Source organism: Pseudorasbora parva, chromosome 21, assembly GCF_024679245.1.
Source record: "Pseudorasbora parva isolate DD20220531a chromosome 21, ASM2467924v1, whole genome shotgun sequence".
Taxonomy (NCBI): Eukaryota; Metazoa; Chordata; class Actinopteri; order Cypriniformes; family Gobionidae; genus Pseudorasbora; species Pseudorasbora parva.
Window position 1 is genome coordinate 23181105 of NC_090192.1, and position 11804 is coordinate 23192908.

An 11804-nucleotide genomic window follows, 5' to 3' on the forward strand; every position below is an offset into this window, starting at 1 on the left:
TAGACTTGTTTCCTATTCACCCAATTATATGACACAGCAACGGTTAGTTAAAAATCTTCATTTGTGTCCTACTTAAGAAACAGACACACCTACATGTTGGATGCACTGGAGGTGAGCAGATAAATATCTCGTTTTCATTTTTGGGTGAACTAACCCTTTAACAAAAAATTTACTGTTGATTAAAATGCTAAATTTTGCATTATATTGGGGTGGGAATTAAGAGGCTTAGACTTAGTGCAAGTAACCCAATGCACAGGACAATGGTGACACTGGAATAAAAAAAATTATGATTCTGAAGCTAAAAATACTGAATTATTTTAGACGAATATGCTTGCATTATGTCACTGACTAGATATATTCAGGGGTGGGGTGGGGTGAAATGCGGTTTCATGCATACTGAGCTTTTTACACTGTTAAAGACTTGGATTCCCTTCCTAATCATAGACAAAGTTTCAAAAACTAATGTTGGACGTTTGATGGAGTATTTCTGTGTCAAAAATACTCCTTCCGGTTTCTCACAAGTTTCGGAGAGTTTTTTTCGAGTATGGGTCCGCTTGACGTCGATAGAGCAGAAGGTCCTTGTATGGGCCGTACGGGCTCTTCTCCCGGAAGGGTGCGCGCGCGTGTGACTAGAGGCGAGAGAGAAAATCCACGCCCCTTAAACACTCTCTCAGCTGCAGATCCACTCATCCGTGAACACTTATGTCGTTATAGTCCGCACCGCGCTCCTCTTTATTCCAATGGGTGACATCAAGCGACTTCAATGCTTCAGCACAGCATTCCGGGAAGGCAGCGCTGCATTTGAGCCGATTTGAACGCAGAAATGACGGGAAGCTTCACAACATCACTTGAGTTGTGTCGCAAAAGTGGATCTCCGCGGTCACTGCTGTCACAGGCCTTCACCAAATCATACCAAAGAAGTGTGTTTTTGACGGAGCGGTCCCAGCGATAAAGGTTCGGTCCTGCTTTGGAAGCAGGCGGTGAGTAAAACTGCTTCAAATGTCTATGTTGTTGGCTATCGTTGCGTGAGTAAACATCAGTAAACGACACGATCGTGTATAGTTAATTTATCAATGGAGCATGCGATGTATGGTGTGTGTTTAAATACATTTGTTTAGCTGACCAATATAGGTGTCAGTTTGTTTATTGTAAAACCACCCAAACATAAACCTAGCGTTCTCACAAAGCGTGCTTCGTCATTCAAATGCGCTAACGTTACTTCATTGTTGTTCTATGTAAAACGTTACACTCGTCTGACGTGCAAAACCGTTTTGCTTGCTACTGCTGAGGTTTAGTCGCATACAATAGTCTATAAACCGAATCATGTCCTCATAAACTGCGAGTAAACACACATAAATGTTGACAGGACACTAAATACAGTACATACCACAGAGACGGACGTCCTGATGTAGTTGCTTCTCCTTTTCAATTTATTTCAGCCTCCGGATCTGATTCTGGATCATATATAACTATTAGTTGAATCTGATTGATAGCTATGGTTTATATAGGGTAGCGTTTTCTTCTCCACGCTTGAGGACGACACAGCTTTGTGTGTGCTCGTCATTCTTTAGCTCCGCCCACACGATAAGCCTCCAGGCGCTCTGTTTTTTCCGGAAAGACTCGGTACAGCCTATATTTCTTTTATAAATATAATAAAACTAAAGATATTTCGGAGATATGAAGGATGCAATACTACTCTATAGGTACTCAAGATTGACATGAGATTGACTGAAACTGAGTGTTTCACCCCCCCCCCCCCCCCCTTTAAGAGTGGCTTGACACAAGGAATGCGACAGCTGAAACCCATGTCTTGCAAATATCTGTGTGTAGTGGTTCTTGAAGCACTGACTCCAGCTGCAGTCCACTCTTTGTGACTCTCCCCCACATTTATAAATGTGGTGGGTGTGGTTATCCCTATTGCTTTTACACTTTTTTCCTATCAGATCTTTTCCTTCCCTTCACCTCTCTATTAATGTGCTTGGACACAGAGCTCTGTGAACAGCCAGCCTCTTTTGCAATTACTTTTTGTGTAAAGGTGTCAATGGTCATTCTTTTGGACAACTGTTAAGTCAAAAGTCTTCCCTGTGACTGTGTAGCCTACAGAACTAGACTGAGAGACCATTTAAAAGCCTTTGCAGGTGTTTTGAGTTAATTAACTTATTAGAGTGCGGCACCAGGTGTCTTCAATATTGAACCTTTGACAAATTCAGTATCTCAGAAAATATTGTGAAGTTATAATCATTAAAATATTTTTTTTGTTTGAACTAGCCTATACACTACACAGATTGTCACTATCCACAATACATATTGTGACACAATATGTTGTTACACCCCTACGTACAAGTGTTAGTGTTCCTAGATGTTCTAAAACACTTTCAGAATAGTCTACAAACACGAATTTGTGATCTCACAATTTTTTTTCCAAAGCATAGTTTAAGTGGCGAATGCTAATGTAAAAAATAATACTTTTTGGTAATTGTGCTGTCAACTGAGAATGTCAACTTTGTTGTTGTAAACATTTTAATCTTAAGTTCTAAAGGATGTTAATTGGCATAAGCATGCGCAAAGTGTGCTCTATTTCAAATCACCAAAAAGCTATTACTCACCTAAGTTCATTGCAATCTCATAAAGTTGCATAATAATAAATGAAGCTGTCCCCACTGCAAAATCAGTTTCTTACTTACATTGTGCTTACACTTTGTTGGTAATAAGGAAAGGATTTGTGAGTGTGTAGAGCTCAAAATCACTATTCATGTAAACTAAAACTCCAATGAGCCACTGCATTCAAAAGATTAACAGACAAGAGAGCAACGCTGCAAAAACACATTGTAAATAGAAACCCTCTGACACTCTTTAGAGCGCAAACACAAATACACACTACAGCATTTATCACATAATTTTGACCAATACTTAATCAAATTATTACAGTATCAACTGAGGGTACTCTTGCTTTCGTTTGAGGGTGTTTAGCACCCTCTAGCAAGAACCGGGCCTGCTTCTTGTGTGGCACTCCCTGTATTTTTGCACCCTAGACACCCTCTTATGTCGCCTATAATGCTACAGGCCAGCCCTCTTAATAAGCACAAAATGTCTTTTTTAACATCAGGGGATCGATTATATAAGTATGCCGCAGTTATGTGCATAACTGTGAATTATGTAATGAACTATGCCCAGATCATGGTTAGGATATCTAAAGCCCAGTGTTGTGGAGCAGACACTATAATGAAACCACTGTCATGTGTTCTAAAAACACCATCTGGAGCATTTTATGGCCAAGTGCAGTGGAAGAGAATAACTAAAAACGATTATAGAAACCCAACAATTGCACAATAATCGAACCAATAATTTAGGGAATAATTCACAACTTGTATCATGTTGAAAGAGATGAAAACTGCTGTATTCATGTGGTGTTAAGCAATACCTTTTCATCAGAAGCCTTAGCAAAATGTGGAGACATGTTTCTCAACAGTGTGACAAGGTCTTTGTAGACTTCACATTTTTCACCTCCTTTTCCATTGATTTCCTGGAAACCCAAATCATAAAGTAAATGTAAACAGAGAGATTAATGACAGTCCCAGTGGCATATTAGTATTTCTAGCTTAGATATGTGTTGGGTTACAATACATATTTCAAACATAGAGTCATATTTGAAAAAGACAACTGAAAGAGTAAGAGAATAGGTTCAACACAATAAACACCCAACCCACAGACAAAGACCATCAGTTTCACACACATGCACAAACATAACTTTACTCTTAAATGGTTAGATTGCCCAAAATGTCAATGTCACACCCTTCTAAGACCTTCGTTCACCTTCGAAACACAAATTACGATATTTTTGACCCCACATAGACTGCAATGCATATATAACGAGCACAATGCACAATAATGAGCTGCCTTTCTGACGTACAACACAGAAGCGCTGCACTGTGTTTACAACGTAAACAACGTAGGAGACTGACACACAATAAAAAAAACACAAAGAAATTGTTGAATAAATTATTTCTTTATTTTTTGCTGTTTTTGCAAACAAAAAATATTCTTGCCACTTCATAAAATTGAGGTTTAACCACTGTATTCACATGTCTTTACCACCGTTCTAGGCCCTGAAATTGGTAATATCGTTGGACTCTATGTGGGCTCAGAAAGCGCTTGGATTTCATCAGAAATATCTTAATTTGTGTTCCGAAGATGAACAAAGTTCTAACAGGATTGGAACAACATGTTCTGATTAAATGTAAAATCTAGACCATTAATTTTACTGTCATTTGTAGTAAATTCAACCCGACCTCAAATGTACAATGAACAGGTGAGTGTCAGAAAGCATTGAACAGAACACAGATAAGGATAAAAGAGTATAAAGCATAGAGATTTACAGAGAAAGAGAAAGAGGTGGAAGTGGGAGAGAAATTAGATTTAAGAAAGAAACACAAAGATAAAATAGACAGATGTACTTAATTAAGTTGCGCTCTGAATAAGAATGAAAAGTATTGTCGTGTGTAAAATGTTGCTTTTGATTAATTGCACACATATTTAGTTCTGTGAGGAAGCTTTAAAAAAATGAAAACAGCTAGAGAAACCGATCTGGAACAGAATCACATAACTGTCATGTCTCTTTTAACTTTTCAGTTTCGCTTACCTCATGTTTTGGAAAAGTGTCTGTATACCATACCTTTCAAACACATTAAGAGCACATTGTGTATGTTCAAATTGTCTACCAAAATTGGCTGCCTTGACAGCTTGACACGTTTCAGATTTATAAAACTCATACTGCATCACTCAGCATTCCGATGAGATGCACTAATTTCCATCTGCTATTTGCTCAGGTCAGGCTTGTTGGGATATGCCCTATTTAGATGATCAAACTCCTCTGTAATTGATTTCTTAATAAAAAATTAAATCTATCAGCTGCCATTAGTAATCAGATTCAGAAATGTGGATATTCCCTCAGTTGATTATATGTTATGTAGCTGAATTTCATAGTTTTTGACGCCAATGTAGCAGAATTGTGTTTTGCTTTGACATACAAGAGAATTGTGTTCCCAGAGCAATCCAAAACTGACGCACCAAATTACCGTTATAACTTTCTTGACAATTTTCTCACCTCATCGAGGAAAACTCCACTAGTATTGCAAGTGATGAACAGTGTGGGCTCTGTGTCACAGGTCTCAATTATGAGAGAGCAAATCTCTCCATCCATCTGCCTCCAGGGTGGAGAACGGCATCCATTGGAGAACACATAATCTGTGGAGGAAGGATTTATGCTTTAGAGATTTGTATATTTTGTTATATGTATAATGTGTCAAACGTTGAATTAATGCACTGTTGTCACCTCTCAACAGCAAAAGTTTGCAATAAAACTTCAGTTTTGGAAAGTTCATACAGTACAGACTCCCACAGGGGCAGATGGACACTGTTTCCCTGTAGCCCAGCCAGTGAAGATGACTGATTGTTCTTCAGGACTGAGCTGCTGCAGACATAACCCCAAGATAAATCACCCTCGCCAAACACCCCTGCCGATACTCCACATGCTCCAAACCGACCTGCGCATCCTACAGCATCCCCCCCCTTTATTTGCATAGAAGCTTCCAATTTTACTCGGCATATGGGGACACATTTTTCAAAAGAAGCCACATCCATCATTCAAAATTTGCAGGCCGCACTCCTTTTTCCACAAACAGTTGATTGTTATGGCACAGCAAATCTGCCCGTTCTCCTCAGGGAAAGAGGAAGAATTGATGAATCTCTTTGTAAACTGAAATATGACATATGTAATGGTTTCCATGTTGTGGAGACTTGAAAACAGACATGTTATATTTAAAGGATATCCAGCATTGCCACTAATGGTGGTGGCTTGAAGAGTGAGTGTAAGGAAGAGAGAGAGATTTGATTTTTAGTTTTTTTAGTTTTGAAGTTACTCAAAAAGTAATGTAATAAACCCTAACATGATCTGAACTACTAAATTTACTTGAAGAATAAGTTTTCTTGAAAAAAAAAAAAAATGTATTTACTGGTAATCTTAAGGTGCGGCCACATTTAACGTTGATTGCTGAATTTATTATTTGATCAACTTCCGTAATTTCAATTAGGAAATTCGCTTGAGGGCAGAAGATTTCTCTCATGCATATTTCACCATTCTGTTAGGCCTATTTGGCCATGCAAATTCCCTGCATTGACCAATAGAAAGCTGCTTAGATAGAAATTTACTTCATAGATTGCTACACTAATGGCAATGACTTTTTTTGCCAACACAATTTTGCTAAAGCGACTGCAACTCTATTCCTAAAGAGTCTAGTACTGTCAAGAAAATAATGAATCTTTTTGACTCAATATAGATTGATCCCACCTCCTTTGCCTGCTTGTTTGAGCACCTCTCGTGATTATTACCTAGAACCCTCTCGATGTATTACCATTGGCAAAATCATTACCTGAATTCTCTACATCCTTAAGAAGCACTGTTTGCTGAACTCTGATATCAGTTGGTTTTGATTTAATTTATGGCAGACTGTTTGTTTTGCATCAGCAGGGAAGTGGGCCCCGCGCACCTGCACGAGGTTCAGCTCTGAAAATGGGTCTATGAGTATTTCACTGGGGCCGGCTGTCACCTCAGTTGTCTCTACAGATCCATCTTTTGAGTTATCTGACACCAACCTCTCTTGATTCAATTTCTTGTTGGCCTGCGGGATCTGTGATGGTTCAGTGGCCACATTTAACTCAGCACCACTCTTTCTGTCGCAGCTCTGCACATCATCAGTAACAGCCACATTAGTGGCCGCGTTCATCTAATTTTTGTTAAAGTAGGTCTGTCTAATGTAATTCGTAATTGCCACCAAAAAAAAAACTTGCTGACTTTGAACTAATGAAATAGAATAGAATATAATGTGTATTTTTATTCAGAAGGAGTCTTGTTTTATTATATTTTTTTAAACTACAAGTTAAACTACAATTTAAAAGAAAAACATATTTATTTTTCTTACCCCATTGGAAGATTTTTGTCACTTAAAGGGTTAGTTGAAAAATGAAATTTATGTCATTGATATCTCACCCTAATGTTGTTCCACACCCGTAAGACCTCCGTTCATCTTCAGAACACAATTTATGATATTATATATTTAGTGCGACAGCATATCTAAGTGTATGCACACTATACTGTCCATGTCCAGAAAGGGAATAAAAACATCATCAAAGTAGTCCATATGTAACATCAGTTAGTTAGTTAGAATCTCTTGAAGCATTGAAAATACATTTTGTTCCAAAAATAACAAAAACTACAACTTGAATCAGATTGATTCATGATTTGGATCGCGTGTTAAACTGCCAAACTGCTGAAATCACGTGACATTGGCGATCCGAATCATGAATCAATCCGCTGATTCATGACCGTTTGAATCTTTATTTGAGGTTTGAAAACAATCTCGGAAGAAAAGACAATGCTAAATAAAGTCATTTCAATTAGGAAATTCGCTTGAGGGCGGAATATTTCTCTCATGCTAATTTTTGCTATTTTTGGACCAAAATGTATTTTCGATGCTTCAAGAGATTCTAACTAACTAGCTGATGTCACATATGGACTACTTTGATGATGTTTTTATTCCCTTTCTGGACATGGACAGTAAAGTGTGCCTACACTTAGATACGCTGTCGGACTAAATATAAAATATCTTAACTGTGTTCCAAAGATGAACGGAGGTCTTACAGGCGTGGAACAACATTAGGGTGAGTCATTAATGACATAAATTTAATTTTTGGGTGAAATAGCCCTTTAATTTTCAGAAAACAATTCAGAATTTTCCGAAACGTGTCATTTTAACTTCAAGTATATGTATTTTGATTTAATAATGTTCACTAGATGTGTGTGCTGGTAAACAATACAAAAATACAAAATAAGAAATGCCCTTATTTCAGTACAAAGGCGTCAGTCAGCATTTGCCTGATAGTCAGACGTGAGAACTGAGAAATTTTTAATTTTCCTCAAAATCGAAATTACTTTTCAACTCCAGTTCATTTGGACAACGTAAAAAAAAAGAAAAGGCGCTCTCACTACACCAGAAAACTACAATCACTCGCTCCAAACCTTGACTCAGATCGACTGAGGGTGAAAATAAGTCTGGAAGTGAGTGAGTGACAGAACGAGATAAAGTGAGCAGAAGTGATGGAGAGGGGGGAAGAGTGAGGATAATGCAAACCTGATGTGTAGCGCACAGACTTCAGCACCCGGTTTTCTCCTGTTCCACAGAATCTCTTCAACAGATCTACCTCTGTATTAACAGCTGCTGGGCTTAGCCTGCCCTCTCTGGGCAAAAACACACACACAACACAGAACAAAAATACAGCTCATTAACCAGTAACAGTAATATAGCTATAAAAGCATTCACTATATATATATTAATCTTAATCTCTTTTAAAATATATAGCAAGTTATTAAAGACAAGGATCATAACTGATTGCTTTCTGTGTTTTGACTGATCACTTTTTCTGTGTAAAAGTGTGTTTACCTGGTGATCGGTCTGACAGCAATGCTTAGCAGCTTCTCATCCAGCTGATGCAGGATATTAAATAGTTTGTCTTCGTGCACTGTAGAAGATCTGGGCCCAAATATCTTCTCCAGTGGTTCCCTGTTAGCTGTTTGCAATAAACACACCTTATTCACACCTGCTTATCATACAAAAATAATTTCACTATTTGTTTTTTCCTTAGCCCTGTGCTTCATTGCAAGTTCCATCCCAAGACTCTTCATGAAACCATGGTGATGGATGGCATTACAGAGTTTAAAGGGATAGCTTACCCAAAAGTGAAAATTTGCCCATGATTTAATCTAAGCCATCCTAGGTGTATAATGACATTCTTTTTTCAGAAAAATACAATCAATTATATTTTTTTAAAAAAATGCCCTGGCTAATCCAAGCATTAAATAGCATTAGGCGGTGAATGGGAGTCCAAAATTTGAAGCCCAAAAAAGTGCATCAATCCATTATAAAAGAAATCCACACAGCTCCAGGGGGTTAATAAAGGCATTCTGAAGCAAATCGAAGGGTTTTTGTAAGTAAAATGTAAGTAAACCCAGCAAGATCCTTAGGCCAGACCGCCTTCCATATTTTTAACCTGCGAAAAAAAAACGTAACTGGTGGTAACTTTTTTTACGGTCTATGTGTGCAACAATGACATCAGATGTAGCGTAAGCATTTGAACTGCGAGAGGCGCTACAATTTTTTGGTGAGCTAAATATGGAAGGTGTTGTGGTGGCAGCTAGATATTTTACTTTATAAGGTTTTAAATATGGATACTTTTCTTACATAAATCCTAGCCTAGAAATCTAGACGCACCCTAGCGGCAGCAGATTTTATCTGCCCGCGAGTGTCGTCTAGGAACTCTCAATACCCTTCTGAGCTGTATTCCTAACAATCTGGACGGGCCAATCAGGTTGTGTATAGAGTCGGCGGGCGGGGCTATAATGACGATGGCCGAGTTGTGTTTGCGTGCTTCTAGTAAATACAGAAACTGGCGAACAGCGGCGGTCTTTTGAATCAGCTTTGACCGCGACTCTGGAAGACTTGGAGTTAAGCTTTTCTCTGAGAAAAGAACAAAGAACGGCACTGAAGTCATTCTTAAAAAGGGAAGATGTGTTTAGCCGACCGGATACGGTGAATGTTTAATCTATCAACAAGCTCCGTTTCACCTTTGTTGATGTAGTTGGTTGTAGCGCTATCCTATCGCGTGCAGAGGGAGTTTGAAAGACAACCGTTTATCCCACCCCTCGGATTGAGCCCTGACTATGGTGAGTTTCCAGACCAAACATCTTGATGTGGGTCTGGCTTGTCAGGCTACATAAATCCATCAATTCACTTCAGAAGGCCTTTATTAACCCCTGTGAGCTTCAAACTTCAAATGTTGGGCTGCCATTCTATGCCATTATAAAGCTTGGATTAGTCAGGATGTTTTTTTTTATTTTATTACAAATTGTATTATCAATCAATAAAAAGTCAATTGAAAACTGAAAAATAGCATTGTATTCTTCTAGCTGTAATGACTATATTATCCCACATAATCTGATAATCATGATTTTGTGATTTGATTGGAAATGTCCTAGTCATTTTGCAGCATCTTAAATAGTTCTCACTCATTCATTTAAAAAAAAAAAAAAAAAAAAAAAAAAAAAAAAAAAAAAACACCTGTACATTTCCAGGTTTAAATCATTACAGATATTTAATGTGGTCTCAGATTTTGGGATCTCATATATACATTAATATAGGCACTGGACTGATGAAGATAAATAACAGAATACAGCATTTCAGACAAAGGAAAGGAGAGCTTCATGTACTATTGCGTGTTCTCCATTCAGCTCACCCTCCAAACAGGCCTGGACCTCCTTCATCTTTTTATCTTTGTTTAGTTGCAGAAGGTTAGAGAGGTGGTAAAATGAGTGCACTGTGATGTCAGGTGGAATCAGATGGAGAAGGGGACGTCCGTTATCATCACATTCCTTGGAAATAGCTGACTCTCCTCTGAAAAAAAGAGAAAAAGCAAAAGGGTGTCAGGTGTTTTAAGCATTCACCTGATTTTAAGCAGCTCTAAACATAAAGACAGATTCAGCAGAGGAATTTGTCTGCAAACCGACAGTATGAACCAAATGCAGTTATCAGTTATCTAGAGAAGTAAATTAAATTAGGTCTAATCTTTCTGATTTCTCAAAAGGGAATGTTATGCTAAATCAATTGCACGTCTCTCATATTAGTTACCTTATGTCATATAAATCTGATAAGAAATCAGACACTTGTAGAGCTGTTTTCCATTGTAAAGGCTCGCTGAATGTTAGCTTGGCCTCATGTGTGTGTCTGTCGACGAACTCCTCCGTGAAGAGTAGGATTTCAGTCAGTATGTCATTATTCAGAGGGCTATTCTCTAGTTTATCCGCATCAGAGCTCCACTGAATCGCCCTAGAGAGTGCCACCCCCATGACGGACACTAGAAGCAGAGTTAAAGCAATAAAGTTAACAGTATTAATACAACACGAGGGTTAAAGCCATTTCAATGCGTGCAGTTTAAAGAACTAATATGCGGCGTTCCAAACTGTTAACGGATTATTTAACTTTAAAGACGGAAACTATTTGTGAAAGTGATTCAATGTATAATACGGTTTATTACTCACCGAACGCAACTAAACAAGTCCGCTCAAGTTTTAAAACCGTTTTCCTTTACAATTGTTATCTATCTTGCTAACTCTGTGGCTGGTCGGCACTGCCTTCAGTTAGTAGGTAACCATAGAAACGAAGTACGCGCTGGCTCAGGTTGCTAATAAACAGCCAAACAACGTAGAGCGGAGAGGGTCAAAAAAGAAAAAAGCGTTCTTTTTTCTCTCTTTTTTCCTTTATGTGAAGAAAACACTATTAGTATATGATCAACATCACATTAAGATGTCTTTACTATGCAAATAAAAGTGAGGTCCAAAACGAACCTACCTGACCGAATTAAAGGCTTTCACATTATGTCAACTGTTTGTTTTCTCTCTGGGGTTGCGTGCCCACAGAACCACATTTTTGAGAGGCTCTTTATAAACTTCCGTGCTGTGCTGTATGGTTTGGCAGAAAATCACACACAGGCATTTAGGCCACAGAAAAGACTTAATTTCCCCATTGATCCTGCCCGTACAGCCTCTCAAAATAAGTGAATTCAGCACAACATTATTCACGCTGGGTTTAACTCGGATAGGTCTCACTCATAAGCTTTTTAAGTGAACCAAAACCGAACAGGAGCTCCCTCTTTTCAGATTATCATGCCGATGGAAGGCCCAGTGCCAGGTGTATTAG

At 38.3% G+C, this 11804-nt stretch overlaps 1 protein-coding gene across 1 annotated transcript in view; it reads right to left on the minus strand.

The window, feature by feature from the left end:
* Positions 1-11259, minus strand: part of odad2 (outer dynein arm docking complex subunit 2) — a 74309-nt gene extending 63050 nt beyond the window's left edge. Inside the window, exons 1-7 of the mRNA XM_067429272.1 lie at positions 11147-11259; positions 10737-10962; positions 10345-10502; positions 8496-8622; positions 8187-8293; positions 5105-5244; positions 3422-3523 (exon numbers count right to left, since the gene is read on the minus strand). Coding sequence (XP_067285373.1) covers positions 3422-3523; positions 5105-5244; positions 8187-8293; positions 8496-8622; positions 10345-10502; positions 10737-10954 — 852 coding nt within the window. The 5' untranslated portion in view covers positions 10955-10962; positions 11147-11259. The remainder of the gene's footprint in view (positions 1-3421; positions 3524-5104; positions 5245-8186; positions 8294-8495; positions 8623-10344; positions 10503-10736; positions 10963-11146) is intronic.
* Positions 11260-11804: the final 545 nt, after the last annotated feature.